At 39.8% G+C, this 27,836-nt stretch overlaps 1 protein-coding gene across 2 annotated transcripts; it reads right to left on the bottom strand.

The window, feature by feature from the left end:
* Positions 1 to 516: 516 nt before the first annotated feature.
* LOC127451185 (UBA-like domain-containing protein 2) lies at positions 517 to 27,470 on the bottom strand. 2 transcript variants are annotated; one of them, XM_051715680.1, is made up of 3 exons: positions 27,202 to 27,470; positions 15,355 to 15,411; positions 517 to 5,856 (listed from the first exon to the last, which is right to left on the bottom strand). In XM_051715680.1, the coding sequence occupies exons 1-3, from the start codon at positions 27,319 to 27,321 to the stop codon at positions 5,500 to 5,502; spliced, it is 534 nt and encodes a 177-aa protein (XP_051571640.1). In that variant the 5' UTR covers positions 27,322 to 27,470; the 3' UTR covers positions 517 to 5,499. The 2 variants fall into 2 exon arrangements, with proteins under 2 accessions (XP_051571640.1, XP_051571641.1); XM_051715681.1 differs by lacking the exon at positions 27,202 to 27,470 and adding an exon at positions 19,766 to 21,136.
* Between the last annotated feature and the right edge of the window lie 366 nt (positions 27,471 to 27,836).

The following is a 27,836-nucleotide window of genomic DNA, read 5'->3' as shown; positions in this document are numbered from 1 at the left end:
GGTTCATAGACCTCATTTCCACATAACTGTTCACCATGCTTAGTTCATGTGACACATGGAATGTTTTATGTTCACTAAATATAAACAAGATATATTTATATACTGTAGCAGATGACATGCTAATGGCCTTCTACAATTCATGAGACTTGGAGCAGTGTAAAATACAAGATCCTTAACAGGGAGTAAATTATGAGAATTTTAATTTTTTTAAATGAACTATTCCTTTAACTATAACAGTGCAATGGACATGATATGTTAGGCTTATGAAATATTGCAAGGATGTGCTAGTTTCTAACACGTAATCATTGTGTAATTGTTGAGCCAGCAGCTTGAGTGTGTTAACATACCGAGACGGTTACAAAACCATTGTTTTTCGGAAAGGTTTTGCTGGTGGAGCACAAGTAATCCACACTTTTGAGTTGCACTGCCAGTCAAAAGTCTGAACACACACTGAATTTATATCGGTAGTGTATGCTTAGGTTAGGAGTTATGCTTTAAAGACAATAACAAAACCACTCTAGTCATTAAATCATTTATTATGACCTTAATAAAAACACAATGACCTCCAAAATGGTTTCAGATCATAGCTTTTTTTTTTTTTTTTTTTTAATCAGACATATAAATACAAATCTCGACATGGGGAAAAGAACAAAGTACAGGAGGGAAATTGATACAAAAGGATGTTCGCTAACAATATCTTATTCTTGATTATGAAGAAACCGGTCAGCCCTCCTGCCTCTTTATGACTCAATGTGTATGTCCTTCAACAAAGCCACAGTCTAAACAAAATAGAACCCAGAGAATTTAAACATCCGCCAGTGGTGTCTATGACATCATATGGTCCTACAACTAGAGCGAGACTGTTGATCTGAGATGTACGACACTGTAATTTTTTTTCCTGCCTTCTAGAGGTTGAGAGAATGACATTTAAGAATATTAGCCCTGTTGCCTTGGGACTTCAGCCCAAGCCCTATTCTTACAGAGCAACAGCTGAATAAAATGGACACCGTTCAAGCCTCAAGGCACAGGTTTGGCAGCTGGAGATGTTGAGCGATTGCCGTTTGTGAGATTATCTAGATGGAGTTCAGATTCTCAGCTCTTGCACCAATGCAGAATGCGACACCGAAATAATCCCAGCAGATGCCCACAACACTTATTTTCGTCCTTTGTAGACCAAGAGGTTTCTTTCTGTTGGTCTACCAGATGCAACTAAAGACCTGCAATATCATTCGGTTGTTGTTTCCAAAAAATACGCATTCCTTCATATTTTCTATTTGTTTCGGGGGCATAAAACGCAGGCAACCATATCTTTTAGACGTCTATGCTTAAATGAAAATAGCTAATGTTCAAAATCATTCCTCAATAGATCTTAGTCAGAGTACATGATTAATTTGACGCAAATTAAATAGAGGCTGTGAAGTATAGATTTACAATTCACGAAACACGAGCAGAACAAATTTCTGTGTAAATTCTTTGGAAAACCATTCTTGCACCAATTGGCACACTGAACTGAAACACAAGTAAAACTAATTTCTATGTAAATCATTCGTGAACCCATTCTTGTGTAAACTGACGCATTAATTTGAAACATAACAAATTTCTTTCTAAATCCTTCATAAAACCATTCTTGCATAAATTTACACATTCGACTGAAATGAGAAAAAATATCTTTGTAAAACTTTCGTAAAACTATTCTTTCGTAAATTGGCGCATTTAATTGAAGCACAAGTACAACGAAATTCTCTGAAAATTGTTTACAAGTGTTTCAATCCAACGCAACAATTCTTTCACAAGAATGGTTTAACAAGCGGGCCTGGGTAGCTCAGTGGTAAAGACGCTGGCTACCACCCCTGGAGTTCGCTAGTTTGAATCCCAGGGCGTGCTGAGTGACTCCAGCCAGGTCTCCTAAGCAACCAATTTGGCCTGGTTGCTAGGGAGGGTCGAGTCACATGGGGTAACCTCCTTGTGATCGCTATAATATGGTTTGCTCTCGGTGGGGTATATTTCCACGGTAATGCACTCAACAAGCCATGTGATAAGATGCACAGGTTGACGGTCTCAGACGCAGAGGCAGCTGAGATTTGTCCTCCACCACCCAGATTGAGGTGAGTCACTATGCTACCATGAGGACTTAGAGCGCATTGGGAATTGGGCATTTGGAGAAATTGGGAGAAAAAAAAAAGGTTTAATGATCAATTTACATAAATTCGCAATTCAATGTAATTCAATGCAACAAATTATTCAAGATTATTTTTACGTACAATTTACACCGAAATTCGTTTAGCTAATTTTTCAATTCAATGTGGCAATTAATTAAAGAGGCCACACTCATGAAACACGAAGAGAGCGAATTTGTGTAAAACGTTCGCAAAACCACCAAGAATAGATTTACACAAACTTGTTTTGCTTGTGTTGCAGTTCAGTACGAAAATTTAAACAAAGAACGGTTTTCACATACCCTTTACATCCAAATTCATTCTGCTCATTTTTCAATTCAATGCAGCAATTTATTTAAGAATGGTTTTATAAATGGTTGTTACGAACAATAGGCCAAATTCATGAAACACAAAAAGAACGAATGTGTGTAAAGCATTTGCAAAATCACCAAGTATAGATTTACGAACAATTTACATACATTTGTTTTGCTTGTGTTGTAGTTCAATGCAACAATTTACAAAAAGAACGTTATTTATTTATTTATTTTTATTATACATACAATTTACACAAAATTCATTCTGCTCGTTTCAATTCAATGCGCCAGTTCAGTAGGCCACATTCATGAAACACAAAAAGAACGAATGTGTAAATCGCTTCGGAAAAACAACAGATTTATAAACCATTTAAACAAATTAGTTTTGCTTGCGTTGCAGTTCAACACAATTTACGCAATAATTTTTTTTTTTTTGTGTGCAACTTACACCAAATTAATTCTTCTTATGTTTCAATTCAATGCGACAATTTATGTATGAATTATTTTTATAAACAATAGGCCTTATTTATTAAACAAAAACGAATGTGTGAAATTTTCACAAAATCTTTACACCTTTTAAATGTGCTCATGTTACATGAATGAAGGCTGATGGGATTCATGCCATATTTTCATGTTTTCCAGTATTTGTCTACTGGAATTTTTTGGACATGTTTTAAATGGTTTGTCATCTTAATAACCGACACCAAGGTACACAACAGTACGAAACATTGAACAGACTGTACATTACTCCTTAAAGCCTCATTTTCATTTGCTTCAAATCAAACATGGTCCACTCTGACTAAGGTCTATAACAAATAACTAATCTGCATGACCTCAACACTGATTGTCTTAAATGAACATATGAAGGGAAGGTGACATCATGCAAAAATAAAACAAGAAATGTCATCAAAATCCCACTGGCAATCAATGTTCTAATCTGGGGTCATAGGACACAAATGTCAGTAAATGATACTAGAACGGTCCTCTTCCACCAAGATGTCTGAGCCAAGTCTGATAAGTTTCAGAAACCTAGTTCAACAATGATCATGAGGTATTTGAGCCCTCCATCGCTACAGCTCACACAAAGAGCTCATTCAGCCACCGAGAGGTACGATCAGGCCACGGCTGGAGCAGAGGTAGGTGGAGCCGAGCTTTACTCTGCCGGTTGTGTGGATCCAAAGAGCTTGTGACCTCCTAACATTAGACCTTTCATAGCTTTAAAAGAGTGCACTAGTATTTTTAGTTTCCTAGGGTAAAAAAACAACAACACTTAAATCAATGCAATAAAAATACCTGAAACTCCTTATAACATGATTTACTTAAAGGAATGTTCTGGGTTCAATACAAGTTAAGCTCAATTGACAGCATTTGTGGCATAACGTTGATTAGCACAAAAATTAGTTTAGACTCGTTCCTCCTCTTCTTTAAAAAAAAAAAAGCAAAAATCTGGGTTACAGAGAGACACTTCTGGGGACAATGGAAGTGAATGGGGCCAATTTTTGGAGGGTTTAAACACCTAAATGTGAAGCTTATAATTTTATAAAAGCACTTGCATTAATTCTTCTATTAAAACTTGTGTATTATTTGAGCTGTAAAGTTGTTTAAATCATTTTTACAGTCAAGGTTTGTTGACATTACATCATCATGGTAACGAAGCTGTAAAATTGGCTATAACTTTACACAGAAAAGGTCAGTAAGTGACTATCATACTAAAATAATTTTTACACATCATTTATGTCTTGTGTCTATACTTTTAAAAAAAGTGAGTGTTTTAAATGTTAAAAAATTGGCCCCATTTCCATTGTAATTGCCTCTCTGGAACCAATATTTTAGCTTTTTTTTTTATGAAAAGGAGGGACGAGTCAAAATTAATTTTTGTGGTAATCAACATTATGCCACAAATGCTGTCGATTGAGCTTAACTTGTATTGAACCCACAATATTCCTTTAAGAAGCAAAATTACATAAAGTATTAAAACTTGTTTTCAGAGAATGTATCTCGGGTTAAGTTTTTCTCTTATTATAAGCATAAATATAACAAAATTTAGGAAACGGGGTCAGAAATTTCTCTGAAAGGCTTATTTTTACACAAATTTGCTAGTAAAATTATCATGTTTTAAGGATGTTTAGTTATAATTACTGGAAAAATGACTTAAGATTCTTCAATCTTTACAGTATTTCCCCATGAAATTTTGCAACTGCATACATGCTAAAAGGTGGGAATTTATCAAGCAAAAATAAAACAACTTTGCATTCATAGTAAATAACCAAATGAAACAGTGTTGTGATGTCTGGGCTGATTTGAATCAATTCTCCCCAAAATTATTGCAAACTCTTTACATTCACTCATTTGTATAACTTTTCCACTTCTCAGCTAGTTTTTTGATTCAAGATAAATTCAACTTAGTATCACAGCTATGTCTGAGACCATACACCCGTTGAAAATGTGCATCTTGAACAAACATATGAGGTGATATTTCGTCATATAATGGCATCATTAAGAATTCAAAAGACAATATCTCTACAGAAATGTCCTTCTGGTGCAGCCGTTTATTGCAATTGTTTGTTGCCGACACAGCGCTACAGAGGATAGGTCAGAGTATAGTGCCAAAGAACAGAAGACCGGCCACACTTATGCACAAACTTTCATAAAATTGCCCTGTTTGTGCACAGTTGGCTCCGTGGCTTTCTTCCGGTGTTGGATAGCGGAAAATGAAAAATTCTCAGGCTTCTCTGGGCCTCTGAAGCTCCACCACCTCTTTATAACTTCCATAATATTTTTATAGTGGTTCTTCCCAGGCTTGGACAGAAATGAAATTGACAGTAGTTAAAAAGAACAAAACAAGATCTCCAAAAGAAGAGCGATTGTTTATTTTTTTTTTAGAAAACAGAAAGAAAGAGTACCATGCCTTTCCCCTTGGCAATCCAAAGTCTTTCAATTCCCACTGCTCATGTCCCAACCTGTTAAACTGCACCAACGCCCAAATTTACACCTCTGGCCCTCCTTGGTTCAACCCCAAACGTAGAGTCTCATCTCTGGCCATGCAGGGCTGAAATGACAGGTGTTTGCTGGCCATTGGCGGGTTGGGAGACGGGCGGCCACATGGGCGGCTGGTGCATGTGATGGTGGTGGTGATGGAGTGTGTGGTGGCCCGTGGGCGAGGACGGGGGTAGCCAGATGGGCTGGTGGCTGGGGGGCGATGACGCCCAGAATGAGCCAAATCCCTGTGTGGAGGAGTGAGGGGGTGGAGAGCAAGCCATAGACACCTGGGCGGAGGTTCCACCACCGCTGCCGCCTGTGCATTCAGATGCCCGCAGCTTTGAGAACATGGTGATGGCATCGGGGAAGTTGGGTGGCGTGGCTGGGGTGTTGCGTGGAGTACACATCTAAACACAAACAAAGACAAACATTATCAACTTCATGCAAGACATGTTGCTGCTGCACAATTAGAAATATATACAATGTCTTTTAAGCAGATCTAGACAAGTGGTTCTGGGGAGGAGGAGGGTTTCAGAGAGAAAACTCTGGTAGCACGCTTCAGTGAAACCAGCTAACCTGCAAACAACTGATGCAATTTAAATCTTAGACATCTAGTATGCAAGTTGATTGGCTAACAGATTACATGTCAAAGGATCAATCAGATTTGGCCATAAAGTATCAGAGACGATTGGCTAAAGCCTATAAAAGAATTGCAGTCGGAGCCCTTCGATTAACAGTCTTGTTTTCTGTCGTGCTGGTGCGCAGAGTACACGACAGATCGCAGACTGGGTGTATCAACTACATGACCATTCGTCCCCGACTGAGGCAATGTGTACACTGGTATTAAGATGCGTTTTGGGTGATCCAATTACAAGTGCACAAGCAAGACATCACTGTTACACCTGTTCTTCTCTTTTGACCACTCGTGTTTGGATTTCGATTTCATAACGACATACATCAATAATTACATCTGTGTTTTACTGAATAATAATAAAGAGCCAAAAAATTAAAAGAAAAAGCGCTAAACACGTCGCAGTTTCTCTATACGCAAACATGACATTTAGAGCAGAGTTATTTTAGTGCAGTACCTATAATTTAGCATCTAATGTGCATGCTTCTCATATCTTTGTCTATTTTTTGCATGTTCATGCACTGATCGTACACTTATTTACCTTTAAATCCATACAAAACGGGCAAAAACGGCCATTACAGCTGCCTTTAGCGTTGTCCCATTTCAAAAGGATCAGCCAAAATGCATTTTATAATTAAGATAATTAAATTAATTCACAAACTTAAACAGTTTATTCTTGATAACATGTCAACAAACATGAAAGTAAGGCTCTCGCCCATTTTTGCTCTTACTGTATTTGCGAAGAAAAAAAAAAGTAAAACCACTGAAAATAATAAAAGACAGCGGGTAGGGAGACAGCGGGTACGCTCTCTTTGTATTTCATTGGCTGTGGCTCACTGTCGGTCTCTTGCTCATCGGGACAGTGCGCAAAACTTGACAAGACGCCTATATATCAAGCTAGTTTGAAATCCATCGTAGCATTTGCGACTAGTCCCGGTATGTCGCAGGAGAGTGCACACTATAAGACCGTTCGTCATGACATCTGAGACTTCTAGTTGCGGACCAGTCGCCGACTCAAAACATCAAAGGAAACGAGCTGGAGTTGTGTAATGTACACTAGACTTAACAGATAACATGATCAAAGGCCCCTTTATCTTGTAGATAGTTTCATGACTGCATTTAAAGTTTATTTTCCAAAAATACTATTATTTCCTGTCCGTTTAAAAAGTTAGGCCTTTAAGACGTCTATATGTAAATTCCCTCTGTTGTGAGAGGCTAACCAAAGAACACTGGGATAAAAAATGTGCTTAGTTACATGAAAATTATGTCTTAATGATCCTGAAATATACTTAATTTTTTTTAACAAAATATAAATTCTCTCTTTTTATTTTGGAATGAAATATAAGCCTTGTTCTTGAAAGGTTTTGTGAGATTCACATGAATACTGGAGTTGGTATGTAAATTTGGGCATTCACATATTAATATTTCATATCAATATACGACTATGGCAATTTTTAGAAAAAAAAAAAAAAATCTGCTGCCTAGTTTCAATAAATGGTCTGAGTGGACTGTGGAGAGAATGTTAAAGGTTGTCTACTTGGGGCCTGGGTAGCTCAGCGAGTACAGACGCTGACTACCACCCCTGGAGTCACGAGTTCGAATCCAGGATGTGCTGTGTGACTCCAGCCAGGTCTCCTACGCAACCAAAATGGCCCGGTTGCTAAGGAGGGTAGAGTCGCATGGGGTAACCTCCTCATGGTCGCTATAATGTGGTTCTCACTCTCAGTGGGGCGCGTGGTGAGTTGTGCGTGGAAGCCGCGGAGAATAGTGTGAAGCCTCCACACGCGCTATGTCTCCGTGGTAATGCGCTCAACAAGCCACGTGATAAGATGGACGGACTGACGTCTCAGACGCAGAGGCAACTGAGATTCATCCTCCACCACCCGGATTGAGGCGAGTCACTACGCCACCATGAGGACTTAGAGCGCATTGGGAATTGGGCATTCCAAATTGGGGAGAAAAGGGGAGGAAAAAAAAAAAAGTATGTCTACAAGTACATCAACTCTATTTTCATGACACATCCCCTTTAAATTTATTCAGACCTGTTCAAGTACACCTTCCCTGCCATAAACCTTATGTCAGACGTCTTTTAACAGATGCATATAAATTAAAATCCAGATAAGAAGTTATGAGAAGGACTCAGACCTCTTAAACAAAAGGCCACATTGCCTTCTGGTGGACATATCCTCTCTCAGCCATATGTGTGTTAAGGTAGAAACCAGGCCACATAATTAACAGCCATTCCAGATCCTGGTAACTTTTCCTTTAATAACCACAACACACACACACACACACACACACACACATCAGGTGACTGTTATAAAACTAGGAAGAGTCTGCCTTCGCAAGAGTATATAAAGCTTTATTTAGCTATAGCAGCCATGATGCCAAAGGGACAAAGACACATCCACCCATTGGTCTGTTTAATAGACCATTCTTACTGCAGCCTCAGTGTGAATATAAACACGGAAAAGGTCAGAACTACATAATGAATTGAGGATAAAGCAGCCAGATGTAGCTGTTGTTGTAGGCCTCCTCAATGTTGACACAAACACCATTTCGTAAATTGTAACTAAGGGTGTAACGGGATGAGCGTTTTATGGTATAATAACAGTCACACAAATAAACCCACAGTATTACGGTATCACAGTATTAAGGTGCATTGCTAATATTAGCAGTTTAACATTTAGTTATAATTATATTCAGACTACTATGTGTATACTATATGTTCCCTACTGCAATTTTATTGTATGCCATACTGTCAAACATAATTTGTGAATAATTATTTTAAGATTTATGAAAGTGAATTTTACACACACACACACACACACACACACACACACACACAAAAGAATAAATTGCAATGAGTATCGAGTACTGCCCAGGTTAAGAGTTCAGATATGCGTTTTATTCAGTAACTGGTTACGTGACCGTAGCTCAGATGCTTTCTATTAGTGCAGTGCACTTTTCAGTTACAAGCTACTTAAAATAACGTCCAATTTTATTTCTAAAATAGTGCTAAATTAAAAAAAATAAAATAAAATATATATATTGTTTTTTGCATTTTCAGGAATGCACTTACAATGGAAATCTATGGGGCAAGGCATTCCAGCGATTTTTTTTTTTTTTTTTACAATTTTGAGTAGTGTGACAATAGCTCAGCTCTTTTCAAATGGTGTAGCGTGTTTTCCAGTAACAAGCTACTTAAAAAAACTTGACTCGTCCCTCAGTATTTCCTCTAAAATGGTGCTAAAATTGCATTTGCAGTATGTAACGGGTAAGGTCTCTGCTTAAGGGAAAGGAGGAGGCGGGAACCGGATGTGCAGTTAACGTAAACTTTTAAAAACACAAAAGGAATTTGGCTACCACCCCTGGAGTTCGCTAGCTCGCTAGTTTGAATCCCAGGGCATGCTGAGTGACTCCAGCCAGGTCTCCTAAGCAACCAAATTGGCCCTGTTGCTAGGGAGGGTAGAGTCACATGGGGTAAACTCCTCGTGGTCGCTACAATGTGGTTCGTTCTCGGTGGGGCGCGTTGTGAGTTGAGCGTGGTTGCCGCGGTGGATGCCGTGAAGCCTCCACAAGCGCTATGTCTCCATGGCAACGTGCTCAACAAGCCACGTGATAAGATCCGCGGGTTGACGGTCTCAAACGAGGAGGCAACTGGGATTCGTCCTCCGCCACCCGGACTACGCCGAATCACTACGCGACCTCGAGGACTTAAAAAAGCACATTGGGAATTGGGCATTCCAAATTGAAAAAAAACAAAACAGAAAAAAACAAAAAAACACAAAAGGAATTTAAACATAAAATAAAACACACAGACAGCATGGCCGCATGCGTCTCTCTCTCTCTCTCTCTCTCTCTCTCGAGCTGGCATTTCCGGCTCCTCTTTATCCCTCTTCTGGCTGATTAGGACAATTCAGTGTGGGCCGGGGCGTGCCTTCTCACGGACCAGCCACACCCTCCTCCTCGTCACATTTCTCCACTGCCCGATTCAGGCGGGGGAAACGTCAGGCGTGTCGTACTCACCTCCCCTCCCTTCCTGGAGGGGAGGTGTTGCCCTTCCGGCCATCCTTCTGCTGACAGGTATTCCCCGTTTCTCTGAAGCCCTGGGAGAGACGAGGGGAGGAAGAGGGGAGAGGGAAAGAGCGAGGGGGAGAGACAGAGAGAGAGAGAGAGAGGAGAGAAAAACTCATTCACCCGTCCTCTGCCACTCCATCGCCCTCTGGCGGACGACAAACGCTCCTGCCCTGGCGGCCGGCAGCGGTGACTCCGCTCTGCTCCCTGGCGGCTGGCAGCGGCGACTCCGCTTCCCAGCAGATGGCAGCAGCGAGGACTCCACGACCGCGCATCCCTCCTCCTTACCAGGTTTCGGCACCAGTATAACAGGTAAGTTCTCTGCTTAAGGGAAAGGAGGCGGCGGGAATCGGCTGGGCACAGACACATGCGTGCGCACACAGTGGCCACGTTTGTCTCTCTCTCTCTCTCTCTAACTGGCACCTCCTCCTCGTCACAAGCCGCTGCCGGCCTCCAGAAGGCGGAGGAGCCGCTGATGTCTGCTGGGAGGCGGGATCCAGTGCCATCGCCCGGCGTCGCGGAGAACTGCTGCACAGCTGTCTGAGGACCAGTCGACAGCGTGTTCAGGGATCGGCAAACCAGTTTTTCTCTCTCTCCTCTCGCTCTCTGTCTCTCCCGCTCGCTCTTTCCCTCTCCCCTGTCCCTCCCCTCGTCCTACTCAGATTCCCAGGAGGCGGGGAAGACCAGCCGACGGAAGGATGGCCGAAATGGCAACACCTCCCCTCCAGGAAGGGAAGTAGTAAGTCAAGCCGGAGGTTTCCCTGGCCTGAATCGGGCGTTAGGGGTATGTGACGAGGAGGAGGGCGTAGCCGGGCCGTAACAATGGACGCCCGTCTATGAAACAGCCCAATCAGCCGGGAGAGGGATAAAGAGGAGTCGGGGATGCCAGTTCAAGAGAGAGAGAGAGATGCACGCGGCCACGCTGTCTGTGTGTTTTATGTTATGTTTAAGTTCCTTTGTGTTTTTAAAAGTTTACGTTGACTGATCAGCCGGTTCCCGCCTCCTCCTTTCCCTTAAGCAGAGACCTTGTCCGATACATAGTAATGCACTTACAATGAAAGTCTATGGGGAAAGGAATTCCATAGGATTTTTAACATTGCATGGAATGACAGTAGCTGATATGCTTTCTAATAATGCAGAGCACTTTCCAGAAACAAGCTGCTTAAAATAACGTCAAATCGTTCCTCAGTTTTTTTTCTAAAACAGCGCTAAAAATTTACAGTAATGCACTTACAATGGAAGTCTATGGGGCAAGACATTCCAGAGGGTTTTAATGCAGAAACGTGAAGCTCATATTTTCATTTGAGCACATGTATGAATTCTTTAGTAAAACTTGTTTATTATTTGAGCTGTAAAGTTATCTAAATCGTCCTTTCTGAGGTGGGACTACTTTTCTAGGCGGATGAACATCTGTTTATGAATTACCGATGTGATTCCTGTGCATATAGTTTGCTCCATGTGAACTGTACCTTTCCTTGCACTCATGACGTAAAAGTTACCACATTTATCAGAGTGTTACATGGTCACGATATTGAAATTGAAAGATTAGATACAACTTAACATAGACAAGGTCAGTAAGCGATTTTAACACACTAATCTCAAGCGAACGAGCATAATGTTTAAATTTTGTGGTTATACTTTTGAAGTGTATGTATTTTAAAGTGTATTGCCTGGCCCCATGTACTTCCATTGTAAGTGCATAAAAAAAAAAACCTGAGTAACTAGTCAAAATTATGTTCCGAGGTAATCAACATTATGCCGAAAAGGCTTAACTTTGATTAGCAGAGTCTGTCAGCGCAAATAATCTCGATCTCGGTGAGCGGCTTCGAACAGCACATGCTGGTGAAGGAGGAGTGTTTTGCTATGAAACTCCCTCTTCAAGGACATTCATAACCGTGTGTGCCGAGCATGTCGTAAATGTGACCTACAGACAGATCTCAGAGGACCCGTTTGAGACTGGAGGGACTTTCAACTGTCTCTAAAGAGTGGAGGCAAGGGTGGGACAATAACAACTCCTGTGCTGCTGAGAGGAGGGAGTAGGGCAGATCAGCACGTTCCTCTGAATGCAGGCAGGTCCAAACTCATGACTTTAGGCCCTGGAGTCTCAGCTGCAGTGGTTACAGAGCTTAATACATTCTGCCTCAACCGAAACAAAAACAATCTTGCATTCATTCAGAGGCATACAACCACTTCCTCAAACTGAAATAAGACTGCATTATCACAGCATAGGGATTTTAATAGTACTAATACTTCAGCAAAATATCTTTTTTTTAAAAACTAATGATATCAGTCTTTCTTCAGTACACACACATATATATATATATATATATATATATATATTATATATATTCAGTATATATAGATGCAATCAAAATGGGTGTTTTGCGGCTACAGGAAATGGCTATCCTGACTATGTGACTGACACCATGGATTCTTTCAGGTATCAGGCATTTTTGGCAAAAATGTGATGCCTTCAGTGTGTAAATTGAAGCTCTGTGATCACTGGACTCTCCAGCAAGACAATAACACCAAGGATACATCCAAGTTGTCTAAAAACTGGTTCAGGGATGGGTCCTGGAATGTCTTGGAATGGCCCTTTCAGTCCATCATTAAAATCCCATTGAAAATCTTTGTAGGGATTTCAAGGAAGCAGTGGCAGCACAGAAACCAAAGAATGTCAATGAGCTGGAAGCTTTTGCTCATGAGAAATGTGTGAAATTCCAATAGAGAGTTGTCCGAAGCCTGAGAACACTTACCTGAAACATTTATTTGAATGTTATTAAGGGTAAAGGATGCTCCATTTTAGGATTTGGGTAAACTGAACTCTTTGTTCTCAAAATCACTCAAATGTGTATTAAAAACTTACTTTGACTGTTTACTGAGGTTTTAGTTGATTTAATTCACATCACCAGAATGCATTAATGGTCAGAGGGGTTGAATAATTTTGAATGCAACTGTGTGTGTATGTGTGTGTGTGTGTGTGTGTGTGTGTGTGTGTGTGTGTATATATATATATATATATATATATATACACCCATATCATCTGATCACTTGTAAAAAGACCTAAGAAGTTACACCAAAAAGGGGAAAATGTCTTTGTTCTATGCTTTGTGCTATTGTGTATTTTGTTTCTTTGTTCTTCATTTTTATTAACAACTGTTAATAAAACTATTATACAGACTATTATTTATTTATTCTTCATGGAAGAAAAAGCAAGTGACTCATAAGCATTCAAATAATATTTGCAGCCCTCAGGAAATGGGCCCCATGTGTGTGTTTATAAATGTCCTCTTTGTGTTGACTGCATGTGCTATAGTATGTAGACGTCCACAGCACGAATGCTTCTAATCCAATCAGATCATGCTCTTGACTTTGCTCCGCCTTTTGCCCATATATGGTCTCCAGTTACATGATGTAATGGCTGCACTCAAAATAAACACAATAAACACACACTTCCTGCCTCTACTGGTCTCAAACACACTCCCTACCTAAACTGTGAACATTCACATACACTCCAGAGAAAAAGACAGGGAGAGAATTAACAACAGCTATGGCTAGAGGCTGAGAGATCGACGCTGGCCTTTAAATCGCAGTATGACTGGGGAAAAAAAAGCAGATTGCATAATTCTCAGACTGAAGAACAACAGTCTGCACATCTGGATTTTTGGCTCATGTTTCAGCTGTCTGATGAGGGTGAAAACAGCTGCATCTGTGCATAGACACCCACCCCCCGCCCCCAGAAAAAAAGATTTACTCAATTAAGCCCCTGACAACATTATTGATCGAGCGGTCAGCAGCTGATAGGAGATTTTATCTTTTTTCAGCTTGTCTTTGTGCATTGCGGCTTCAGTTCAATGATTTATTAGGCGACATACAGGCAGACAGGATGTGGAAGTTTGAAGTCACAGCTGGAATATTTTCAGGCTACGCAAGACTCCGGCTCTTTGATACTTCACTTAAAGGAATAGTACACTCAAAATGAAAGTTCTCTCATTATTTACTCAACCTCATGTCATTACGAACTTATGTTGTTATTTCTTTCTGTGGAACACAGATGAGAATTTTGGAGCTACTGTTTTCCATACAATGGTAGTTCCATTGACCATGTCTGTCAAGCTCCAAAAAGTACAAAAACACACCATAAAAGCTCCATAAAAGTAGTTCAAATGACTTGTGCACTATTACAAGTCTTCTGAAACCATACGATAGATTTTTTGGGAGAAGCAGATAGAACTTTAAGTCATTATTATTCTGAAAGAAACAGCAGACTCAACTCAAAACTGATTTCAACAGATTTGACCATTAGCATATTGCTAAGCTAACAACGTCTATAAAAATACACAGTGCACACAAATACTAGAAAAATGTCGATTTTTAATTAGATTGAACTTTTTTTATTGATATTGCATTGTTAAAAATTAAATTTGTTGTTTGATATTCAATGAATTATAACTATATTTTATATAATCAACATTTCTCTTGCCCCTTTAAAAACATTTTAGAGTTCACTGCAAATTCACCACAGATAATTTTCACATTCAAATGAGCTTTGCGGCAAACTTACGGTAAATTGTCCATTGTTGCCAAAGGTTTGCCGGAGGTTCACCAGTACCGGTGAAGAGCTGCAAACTTCTGGCAAACATTTGCGGTGAATTACAAGCTCATTTGCATATGAAAATAACGAGCGGCAAATTTTCGGCAAATTTGCAGCTAGTTTTAGATTTTTTGTAAGGGGCTTCGTCGACCCTCTTGGATTAATTCAAAAAGAGTCATTCAGAAACCTTATTGTGACAATAAGCACATTAATATATGATCGCCCACATTTACGCATCAATGCCCATTTAGTATTTAGCTACAAGATCCATCTTAACAAACTCCATTGTGAATAATGCCAGTATGCGAAGGTAAAGCAAGAGGTCATTTACATACACTATAGTAGTCTTAAACGTACAATAGCAAAAACCACCTGTTTAATCTGTTCAGTGGGAGGCTGGAAAATGCTCAAGTAAAACGAAATGACGGCTGTTTAAAAATGTGTAGAATATGGCTTTTTAATAATATCTGTGGGCTTCAGGAAATCCAGCCCTTCATTTATTCTCAGACAGCATGTTGTGAATTGGAAGTCTGATGACAATGACAGGACGTTAAACATGAACATTTAAATTATTCCTTGTCTCGGTGTACTAAATGCACTTACCATCTGGTGGTGATGACTGGGGATATTTGCCTCCTGGAAAAAGGAGCTCAGTGCCGTCTGTGGAAAAGAGAGAGATCAGAATGAGATGGAGAAAACATGACTGAGCAGAAGAACTCCAGTTTGCAACTTGACTAGGCATGGAAATCGTAAGGAATATAATAATGGCAGCGATTCCAGTACCTTAAAAGTGCACGCAGTCATTTTTTTACTTTATAATAAATAGTAATTTTGATATGCATGTATAAAATCTTGACCACTCATGTGAGATGAAGAGTTCAGTCATATCAGTAATCTTATAAAAGCTGTTTTATTCTACATGGAGCAGGGGTGACTCATGGGGGCTGCCATGTTAAAATCACATGACCAGCTGAATACTACTCACTTCATCTCAGTAACTGCCCTGTTATTGGACACTTTCACTCATGGATTAAACTAATCCTGACTTACTTTGCATAGTGAAATTCTACAATGGCTTAGGTAACTGAAATCTAATGTGTTTGAATGATGCAGCATCCAGGCCACTAGGTGTCAGTGTAAGCCATACTTCGACATACTTCAAAAAATGATTGAGTGCACCTTTAACGATTTTATTAACAAATTCTTTAAGTGCTTTTGAGGCAGTTCCTAAAACTACATTATATAATTACTATTAGGCCTGTAGCAATTATTAAATAATCGCCTGATTGCGTTTTTTTTTATCTAACCGCAATTATGGAGATAACTGCAATTATTATTCTCACGTCCATGTAAATGATCTATTATACATGGTTATTATGCAATCCCCTGAGTAACCACATCAACGTCAGCTCTATATTGGTTTGAACAATGGATGTGCGACACAGTTGCTACGGTTACGGGAAACAGTCATGACCTGCGAGTTAAATTTCTCCAACTATTTCGTACCATTGTTAATGCATCGTTGTACAGGTTAAGCACCCCTGAATGATTCAGTGAGTTTAAGACTCACTTCAGATTCATTTTGACCAATTTATTAAAATAACCTGCTCATAAAAGTTACTCGTTCGCAAATTGGATTACAATGGTCGCACTAGTATGTTTGTTGCAGGCAACCAGTGAGCAAATTGCAATAGAAATGCACAGTATTGTTTCATCATTTGCTTTCAGTTTCTTTTTACAAAAAATGGATCTTGACTCCCAAACCTAAAATGTGTTCAGTAAGAGTCGTTTGCGGTTTCTCTCTCTCTCCTCTCTGCCCGTAACGGCATGCGGGTCAGTCAGTCTAAACACCCTGATCTAAAAGAGGGTTTCTAAACTAAACCATTACATGCAATCTGTGCAGGCTTCTGAGAACTGATACACTACACAGGCTCAGAACTCCAGGAAAATAGTAAACAAACACCTAATCAGTTGGAGTATTCATCCACATTAACATCCCAATAGAAAAATAATGTCTGCTTCTGTTCGATGAATCAATTTAGACTGGGAAGGGATTGTTTTTATAAATATTCCAGTTCCAGAGTATAAGAGTTGATTAATATTTTGAAATAAATCTACATGCAGTTTGTCAATGTTTTGGAATATGATTTCACGATGATTTAAGTGCTGAGACACAGGAGTGTCTATGAACTCAACGTACTTGGCTTCAAAATATTGCCCAACTTACCCTCTTCTGGAAAACACTTCCCTTCCACTTTCTTCCCCCGCCCGGCCCCCTCTCGTCTCTTTAACTCTCTTTCTCCTGCTCTCTCTTGCTGTGTAACAACAGCCACGACTAGTGCAGGAATGTCTGCGGCTTAACGTGACACACATATCAAGATGAACTTGCCAATCCGCCATTGTTTCCGGTGCTATGGAACCACACAGTTCTTTGTAATCAAATCTTCCCTCCCCCAAACGCTGTCATGTGTACATAGATTGTTCTCATTCAAGTGTTCAACTATTGCTCATTTCCTACGGCACACACACAGTTATAGTTCTAAACAACGCTCACTTGTACCACTGCACACAAAAAACTGCCAGTCCATCTGTATTGTATTAACGCTGGCACTAAGTGCTATTGTAAACTGCTAAAGGAGGATTCCTGAATGTACAAACCTGGCATCCACATGAACAATGCTTGGTGGTGAATGGCAGAATAAAATACACCAGTCACAGTAACAGGAGCTGCATTTCGAAAGCTAAGAGATGGTTGCCAAGACAATATTTTTTTTAATTGCGAGTAAACTTCCCGTCGCCTTTGAAGAAATGCAGTGTATTGTACAAAGGTTGTACAAAGTAACATTTATCTTTAACAACGCTATCAAAGTGAATAGGAGGTACAACAACGGCGCTACAATATGAGCCGCCATCTTGATCGTTCTGTGTTGAATGGATCACATGACTGCGTCACATAACAAATATGTCATTGTTTTCAGATATCTCCGTTTTCCGTCAACACTACAACGCAAAGACGGAGTTATCAAATGTATCCACTTGGGCGAGCGTTTTCGAAACACTCCATTTTTGCTGTCAAAATCGTTGTCTCAGTGTGGACAAAAGGCCAAAACTTGAAGAAAAAGAAGCATTTTCTAACGAAAACATAATAGTGTGGATGTGGCCTCATACTCACTAGTCGTGAGACAGGGAGGGATCACGAAACTAATTTAATAACACAGTCTGGCCAAAAAAAACAACAACAAAAAAAATGGCAATTTGATTAAACGAAAAATCATTGCGATATTCATGATGTTACTTAATTTTATCTTGCCAGCAAAACCATCGCAAATTTCATATCATACGACTTGGCTCATGACAACTTTTAAAAATTAAAACGAGATGGCGAAATCGAAAGAGAGCCTAATGTATAACTTGGCTCATGACAACTCTACTACAAAGGTACAACTTTTAAACCAACCAATCAACAAACAGAATTTGAAATCGATACAATACAGTACTGGCATAAAATTTTAACAAGCCTTCTATTAAACACAGGATTTTAAGAAAGAAAACATCTGTATACAAATTTGGTTACTCATTCCATATTCCAGTCCATATTTATTCAGAATGACTGATGCATGTCCATTAACCTGTAATACGCTGTGACGAGGAGGAGGGATAAAGAGAGCGCGGAGGGGCATTCCATCCGCCAGGGGACGGAGGACTCGCTGCTGTCCGCCCGGGGAGGAGCGGCTGTCGTCCGCCAGAGGGTGGAGGAGTGGTCAAGGACCAGACGACGGCATGTCTGGGAACCGGCGAGCAATTTTTTTGCTCTCTAGCCCCCAATCGGGCTAATCATCAGAGGAGAGGGATAAAGGCAGCCGGACGCGGCAGTTGGGGAGAGAGAGAGCCACATGCAGCTGCAATGTGTGTGTTTATGTTTTTGTCTTTGTTTTAATTTTACATTAAATATTACTTTGACTGTTCAGCCGGTTCCTGCCTCCTCCTTGCCCGACCTTTAGCTGTTACATATTTTCACATTGTCTGATTCAAAACCCTGATGTTTTCTTGCTTCCGTGGTTCACAAAACGTATTTCCCAATTAAAAGCATGATAGGTTTATGTTTGGGGTTTGGGTTAGGGGTTAAACTGAAGAAAAAAAAAAAAACGTAAGAACGCTCATTCTGATTTTTCTCTTTCTTCCGTAGTAGAAAGAGAAACAGTAATTTTGTATTGAATTCATGTTCATGGTTAGGCTTAGGGTTTGGGTAAGGGTTAGACTTTATGGTTAAGTTCACATTTGGGTTAGGGGTTAAACTTAGTAAAACAAAATAAAAAATAAAAAATAATTGGTTGGTTAATTTTTTTCTCTCAATGGGAGTAAAAGTCGTACGTTTTGTAAAAGCCAGCGCATGTGATTTCACCATCTCATACTAATATATGACTTTTCGTGAGACCAGGTTGCAAATATTCAATATAGGCTATTTCACCAAGCTTAGTCTGTAAATAAGCCACATTATATGATTTGGATTTGGTCACATTTTATGTTGCTCAAACAAATATTTGGACCACATTTTATGCTTTATGGCTTTGTGAAGTCAGCACTCAAATCAACCGTTTGAACAAGTATATGATGCCCAAAATGCGGTCTAGGCAGGTAACTCACTAGATTTTAAAACACATCCAGTCTCTGACATCTGCAAGTGTTGACTTGTCAATTTTTGAGCTGTTCCAGTGGGAATAAACAAGTACAGAACATGCCCACCAAGAGCTTTCTCTCCTACACACAGAACACTCACAATAAACCAAGTCAATTCTGTGCAGAAAGGGACATCAGAAACAAATGGAGAATCTACACAGAAGCCACTAGAGTGAAACAAACTCAATTTGTTCCACAGAGCACTGTAATGTGAATACGGCTCTGAAAATATCAAGAGAAAAATTAAACAATCACAATGCAAGTGGAATGATCACACTGTGAATTATTAGACAACAGCAGGGCGAAAGTTTTGCTGCTGTAATCAGTTTGTACTTACTGAAATTGGAACCATTGCCCACAGTGGCCAAAGCTGGAAGTATTGTTGAGCACGTGTCAGCTCCAGTTTCGCTTGTCAGTAGTTCAGCTGAATGGGGTCTATTAATGGGTTACATGAACTTTTGGAAGCATCGTGTCGATTTCCTGTGTCATCGTGTTGATGCAAGGTACACAAAGGCTGTTTTCATATTTGGTTGAAACCACAGTTTGATTCCACCCCTGCAGGTCATGTTTGGTCCCAAACCATGGTACGTTTATGCGCAACAGTCTGGTTCTAGAAGTAAAATTTCCATTCCTTTTTTCCATGGGAAACTGATTTTTAACGATAACAAACATAAAGACAGAACTACCGTGAGCTCAGAGGTTATTCAACTGTATATGCTCAGTTGAGACCATCGATATGTGTTATTTCAACGCAATTTTTGAAGTTCTGTTTAAATTGCGGCCAACAAAGTGCGTTAAACTCTGAAGCAACAATCCACTCCCAAGAGAGAATGACGCAACAGATTTGGTCTTCCTACACTCTCAAACTTCTTATATACAGTCTTTGCAAATATCTAAATATTTTGCAATAAAATGTAAATATATTGTTTCTGTACTTATAAATCAACTATAAATTAATAGTTTTATATTTTCCCACCATTTTTAAAATGATTTACGTCATTCGCAATGCTTCATGGGACTCTAGTTCATTCCTTTAAGTACACAGTCTTGTACAGTCCTCTTTTTGTCCAATTTTCAAATACTTCTTTGCTTTAAATCAAATTTGTAAGTGTGATTCACCTCGGAGCTGGTTGGTTTGGTTCATGGCTTAGAACAATTTTATTAAGATTTTTATGAAAATTCTATGGAAAAAATGAATGGGAAAAATACTTCCAGAACAAGGACTGCTGAAAAAGTGGATGGGCTATGCTTTGACTCTATTGTCAACTAATTTAGATAAACCCGTCAAAAACGGCATGCAAAAACAAAAACTGTGACTGCTCATTTTTCATGTTGCCCAGATAAGCCTGTCCTGTCAAAGTGGGTTGTTCTTGGCCTAAATAAGCTGAAAACTGGACCAGACTTCATGCCAAGTCAAAAGACAACAATATAGCCAACTGCTGGTCAATGTGTGGACATTTCCTGGGTGTGTTAATTTTAGCTGGGCCTGGCTTCTCTCTCCACCTGATATTATGAGAGAAAGAGATCAGGAGACTTCTACAACTCCTTCATCGGTCACCAAAGCTATATGCATTGTATAAGAGCCGTAGAGATCCAAAGGGGACACTTGTCAAAGACATGCACATGGTTCAATCAATCGTACTGCTACAACCCAACACCAGAGAGAGAGAGAGAGAGAGAGAGAGAGAGAGAGAGAGAGAGAGAGAGAGAGAGACCAGCACCTGTTCAAATTACAGCTCCCACAACATATCGCTCATAAGGAGGTACATTTAAGAAACCATCTGGCCACTGCTGATACTTCAGGATAAACCCAGCTGAACACAGAGCCGATGAGAATGTCAAACTCGTGGATCAGTCCTTCAACGTGATCCGCCTGATGTCATCTGAGAAAATAAACACAAGATCTTTGTCCGCATTGTGTGTGTGGAAAGGTGTTGTTGACTTCCTTGCTAACTTTCATAATCAAAAAACAGACACCAGTAAAAGTTACGAAACACTGACTTAAGTATGAGGCAACATTTACGACAACACCCATAAGCTGAAAGAGCCTTACCACAGTCGAGTGAAGACTGCCCTGTGCATGTTCCACATTCTGTGTAAACACACAATCGCACAAAAGCTGGACTAAAGTATGATGGCTCTGACCCACCTCAGCCTCTAGCACCAATTGTGGCTTTCATGCTGCTTTGGTTCTGTGTAAACGAAATGTTATTCTCAGAGAAGGGTTGCAAATCTTCAATTTTTGTACAGCTTGAAACAGTAGAATTAAAAAATTATGGAAATAGGTCTGTGTCTTATTCAGGGCCGCCACTCGCCAAATTGATGCCCTACGCAGAGCTACGCAATCCTCAGATGATGGAAGGGTGGGTGCAAGGCATTTCTGGTGCCCCCCTAGGGAGTTGGTGCCCTACACAGACTGCATAATATGCGTAAAGGGGGTGGCGGTACTGGTCTTATTCATAATGTCTTCAAGGTAGAACAAAATGTAAAGTGTTTAGTGGTTTTATTTTAAGCAACAATTTGGCCCAAAAAAAAAAAATTTTTTTTTTTTTATTTAAGCAGGCCCAGTGCATGTCCAATATAACTGACCAATAATTGGAGACTTCAGAAATGTTTCCATATAGACACATTACCTACATTATTGTGGTCATATTCTAAATTTGACTTTTGACAAAAGTAATAAACTGGTTACTTTGATTCAAATACCTAACTTGGTGTGCTTTCACACTAGCACTTTTGGTGCACACCTGGGGTCGAATGACATAAAAGTTCGGATCGTTTGGATAATGTGAACGCTGTTTTCCACTTGAAAAGGTGGTCTGGGGTACGGTTCACGTGAACTCTGGGTCGGTTCGCTGCTGATATGAACACAATCGTACCAAATCGCGGAAGTGAACCACTTGTGATGACGTATAATTTGCATCTTTGCAGGCTCCCGATCGCAATTATTACAGTATAATGCATTTCTCATACCTGCTTGTGTCCAGATACACCGCCTTCAGAGAGCAGCTCACATTCTTTACATCACTTGCAACACATTGCGGGCTCGCGGCAGACAAACGCTAATATTCATCTCTTCATTGCACATTCAATGCATCCGTGGGAGACAAACAAATGTGTTGTTGTGTGCATGGCAAGTTTTTGCGAAAACCAAAGAGACTTACTTTAAAGAGCACCTATTATGGTTTTTCAAATATTACCTTTCATGTAGTGTGTTATATAGCTGTTTGTGAATGTAAAAAAGTCTGCAAAGTTTCAAAAATCAAAGCGCACGAAATATGGAGTTATTGACTCCCAAAAGAAAGAACTGATTCTGAACACCTGAAACGAGTCGTTAGTAATTCCAGACTTACTTCCTGTACTAACCTATGTAATTTGGTAACAAAAAAACCCGCCTCTGGTCTGTTTACATGTACAGCCAGTGCACGCTGTTAGCCTGTTAGCTGTTAGCCTCTGCTAACCGGCTAACTCACTTTATTGTCAAACTACATATAAACTTACCAATGAGAAATGTCCTGTTCTCGTCGTGCTTGCGATGGTGGTTTGGGTTGATCTTCCGACGTATCACTATCAGACTCGGGCTCAAATTGGTAAGGTAAAACAGAGATTTTTCAGATGGAGCTGAAACTCGGATATGGTAGTGGGCGTTTCCTTTCCAACACGTGCTGCAAGTGGTAGACCAATCACAACAGACTGGGACATCTGACCAATCAGAGCAGAGTAGGCTCTCTGAAAGGATGAGTTTAGAATGAATCCTTTAGAATGGATCATTGAACGAGTCGTTTTTGACACTGGGAAAAAAAAGGTAATGCTGCAATTTAAATTATGAACAAATTAAAGTGTTTTTTGACCTTGGATGCATGTAAATCTATTGTATGAGACCTTTAAAACAAAATTAGGCAGGTTTAAAAACCATAATAGGTGCACTTTAATAATCACTTAACACAGTGACATCTTCCTCGAGTTGTTACTTAGATACAGTAGTTAACAGCTGCCGCTTATACTGACGTTGATAACGTAATCGGACCGCGATTCGGACCCAAATAATATGATGTGAACAGAGTCCAGCGGGGGCAGGGGGAGGAGGGAGGAAACGAACTTGGGTTGGGTCCAAGCAATCGAACCAAGTGTGAAAGCACCCTTAGAGGTGGGTGATATGGCCAAAATTCTATATGATGGTGTGAGTAATTTTATATCACGGTAACTGTATATAACACAATACAGTTGTTTTGTTCTTCTGGAAAACCAACATAAAATGGTGTGTGTATATATATATATATATATATATTTTAAATAACCATTGTGATAGCAATGGGCGATACAGGAAAAAAATTATATAGCAATATTCTTTACATTTTTGGTCGATAACGATATAAGCTATGTCAGTACAGCAAACACATTTTGATGGAAAGTGATTCAAAAACTTCATTTGATTTAAAACAAACAATATCCAAATTAGCCTAATTGTATGTCCATTGCAATAAAAAAATATATATATATTAATAAATAAATATTTGATCGGTTTTATCTATTTTGCATCGTTTTTCAAACCAAGCAAAAAAATGAAACTTCTCTAGTTAAATAAAGTATAAGCATTTGCTTTGAATATGAGGCAGACATCTCGCAACTTCGGCAGCGTTTTATTAACAAGTTCTTCCTCATTTGCTCTCGGAATGAGGAAAGTGATTAGGACCTGAGGTTCTCTCCCCCTTATTTGATTGCGCATCATAAAAAATAAATTTTAAAAAAGAGCACTCTCATCCAAGAACGCACCTTTGTGTGGCAACTTTTAATGCAAAAAATAATAAAATAAAAATCCTCCTGCGTTTGACTTGTTTTGGAAACCTCCTGCGTTCTTTCTCCATGTTTGTTCGTCTCTCTCACTATCAGTCTCGTGTGTAGCCAGGCATCGTGTACACGGGTATTTACATACCACAATATAGGTTGTATAGAAAAATCTCCACCGGTTACGGCCCAGCCCTAATTGAACTTTTTATCTTAAATGTGATGTGAATCATTTTTGGGATGTTAAAAATACTTTCTTCTATCCCAGTTTATGAGAATGTTCTGGGTTCAATACAAGATAAATCGACAATATTTGTCAGCTGAACAATTGCTGTTACAGAAAGGCGCTTACAAGGAAGTGAATGGGGCCATTAAAGGTTCCAAAAGTATAGTCATTACATGTATAAACATGATCTTAGTGTGATAAAATTGCTTACTAACCTTATCTGTGTAAAGTTATATCCAACATTACAACTTCTTTGCCATGATGATGCAACACCGTAAACCGTAACCGATTTTATCACACTGTAGAGCCGAGGAGGGCGGGGCCGGGCTGGAATGACGCACGCCCGGTCCCCAATCAGCCTGATGGGGCGCGCGAGGGATAAAGGCGGCCCATCAGGCTGATTGGGGACCGGGCGTGCGTCATTCCAGCACGGCCCCGCCCTCCTCGGCTCTACATACACTAAATTCATGTAGAACTAAGATTTTAACACTAGAGTCATGTTAACACGTATATTGTTTATGACTTGTGGCTATCCTTTTGAAACAGTGACTATTTTAACGTTTATGAACTGGCCTCATTCACTTCCATTGTACGTGCCTCAATGCAAACTTAAATGAGGGACTAGTTTTACATAATAAAAATGTAAAATATTTACATTTCAAATTTTTATTGCCAAGATGATGAAGAATTAAACATACATGTAATGAAGTCATGTAACATTGAGCAGGTTTACATGCATGTTCTTACACCGATTATGCTTAATAAGCCAACAATGTGTGTGGTCCTGTAAACGCATTAAACTGCTTTCCTTTATTGGTGTATGGTCATAAACTGCTTAAGAATAAACCGATCGACACAGGTGGATTTTTGCACATTACCCCAATTTCGCGTTGCATGTAAACACCTTTACAGCCCAAGGATGTAACCACATATTCAGGATTGGGGAGGGGACCAAATGAATTAATTTAATAATCAACCATGGAAAAACCCCATATCAGTAGACCACTATTATGAATATTGGGGGGAACATGTCCCCCTCAATGTCTATGGTGGTTATGGCCCAGTTACTGCCATTATTACCGGCTTATCCAATGTATGCAAGTTAAGCATGACTCTTCACTGTTTGACGTCAAATGCAGAGAATAACTTGCTTATTACAAATCTCATGTAAATGCGTTTTTTGTTTGTTTGTTTGTTGCTTTTTGGGAGTTATCAGCATTTTGGTGTTCATGTAAACACACTCAATGTAGTGCATTAATGTCTGAAACAATTCTCAGAATATACTTTCTGTTTCACATACTGGTTTTTAGAAAATAGGCAGTATACAACATATACTACTCAGTATTCAGTGATAGGTAGGCTAATATTGCATTCTGAACATAGCCTATGCTACCGTGCGAAGTGAGTTAGAGTTCCAGATACAGTAGCACATGTACATCTCCGAGATGTCTGTTTTAGATCTTTTCATCTGGAAAGCATCCCAATCTAATTATCATCTGTTTAACATCTTTAAAAGATCAGATTTACAAACCATCTAAATCATAAACATCTCAAAGACATCTGATGAATGTCTTTTTGACATCCGAGACACACTTATTGACATACGTCTTGTAGACGTATTGCAGATGAGCAAACAATGTGAAAAATACATTTCCAGATGTAAACACCTACATCAAATAGACGTCTGGGTGATGTATGTGTGCTATCAGGGGAGTGGAGTAAACTTTACCCTACTTACTGAGATTGTGCTAAATGGAATCAAACCATGGGACTCACCGAGTTATTACAGGCACGTATATGTTATAAACAAAACACACATATGAACTCGTCATACTCGTTTGGGAAGCAAACCAGAGTGCATGTGTCCTATCCTATCAACCACACAATCTACTTAACAAGTACCACAATGAGCACAAATGCACAAAGTGAGCAGATATGAACATAAACGTATGTTTGGTTTATTTGGCTGAATTTTCACCAGGGAATGTCAACAAACTCTCTCTAGTATGTTGCAACACTCATGAGACCATGAGATCCTTTCTGTGGGAAACACTTCCTTCTTACAGGAAACGATGAAAACAACCACACAGCGCTTCAAATAACAGCTGGCGTATAGTATTGCTCTTATGAATGAATCATTTGTTCATAACAAAGGCACTACTATCGTTTCTACACAGTGCAATTTTGGATATGGTGTTTGTAGTATATCTAGTTTGTGTCTGGCGAACCAGCAAATTACAACTTGTGACTTCATGTACAGACATGAAATGGTTGGAGTCGTAATGGTCTCTGTGTTTCACTGAGAGATTATGTGAGTGAGCTTTAGTGTGGATTCAAGCTGCCTAACTGTTTCTTTAAAGAGTCAGACTGGCTAACAGCAAGATAAGCCCTCATAATGCCATGGAAACAATATCAATCTCAACCCAGTTGTTTACAGATTATTTACACATAGACAAGCGCGTGCTGTATTTATATAACGCGCCGCGTTGATCCGACATGACGACAGTACAATGATTTAATCACGGACAAATACAGAAATACCACGACTGTGACACAAAACCAAGTGAGCTACCTACCTAGACAGCGTTTTGGGGGCATCGCTCAAGGCCAGAAGTGTTGTCTAGGTAGGCAGCTTACAAGGTTTTGAGACACAGACTACTTCACAACACTCGTTTTTGGTTTAAAACACTAGAATGAGGAAGAACACACGATCGATCTCTATGTATATTGCTGTTTATCGATGATGATCAATCGATGATTACCTCGAACTGCCAGTGCGCCGCCTGCAGAAGCTGCTTCGCCTGATCCGCCGCACAGCCCGCAGTCAAAACAAACTGGTTAATCATCACTTGATGTCTCAGTTCGTCCATATTCACCGACATCGCCGCTATTCACTCCTCCGCGACTCCCGTGAACCGTAATCTCCGAGCGATCGACCGGTACAATGTTTTATGATGTTTGTTCCTGTCAGGCCCTTCCTTCACACGCTCGCCTCGCTCTCTTGCCAGTAACAACAATATTTTCATGTCATCAGAACCAACAACAAACCCAAACGCTGCATGTGATTGGCTCTCGAGCCTACACAGCGAGTACACACGGGCGTCCCATTGGTCGCTCGGCACATTGTCAATCGGCTCAAGTGACGCAATTTAAAGCAGCCCGTCGTCCGTGATTGGACACCAGAGATCGGTGTGAACTCTCTCATTGGTCAGAACAGCAAGAACAGGAAGGCGTCGTGTAATGATTGGTCAGATAAAACATTTCTATTGACATTTTCTCTTTCTGTTTACACTATATACTGTGCAGTGTATATTATGTGTAAATACTTTTGTCAGACATAAAACATATTATAAACTCACTTTCATTTTTTTTATTTGTCTACTAATAATAAACATCA

This window comes from Myxocyprinus asiaticus, chromosome 14, assembly GCF_019703515.2.
Source record: "Myxocyprinus asiaticus isolate MX2 ecotype Aquarium Trade chromosome 14, UBuf_Myxa_2, whole genome shotgun sequence".
In the NCBI taxonomy this organism is placed as follows: Eukaryota; Metazoa; Chordata; class Actinopteri; order Cypriniformes; family Catostomidae; genus Myxocyprinus; species Myxocyprinus asiaticus.
Note: the sequence above shows the minus strand (reverse complement) of the source record. Positions and strands in the feature narration are given on the sequence as shown.

Coding starts and splice junctions, on each gene's coding strand:
- LOC127451185 (XM_051715680.1), bottom strand. CDS start 27,321: ATGTCGGTGAATATGGACGAACTGAGACATCAAGTGATGATTAACCAG. Junction 15,412..27,201: donor CGGCGCACTGGCAGTTCGAG/GTAATCATCGAT, acceptor TCTTTTCCACAG/ACGGCACTGAGCTCCTTTTT. Junction 5,857..15,354: donor CCAGTCATCACCACCAGATG/GTAAGTGCATTT, acceptor GTTTGTGTTTAG/ATGTGTACTCCACGCAACAC.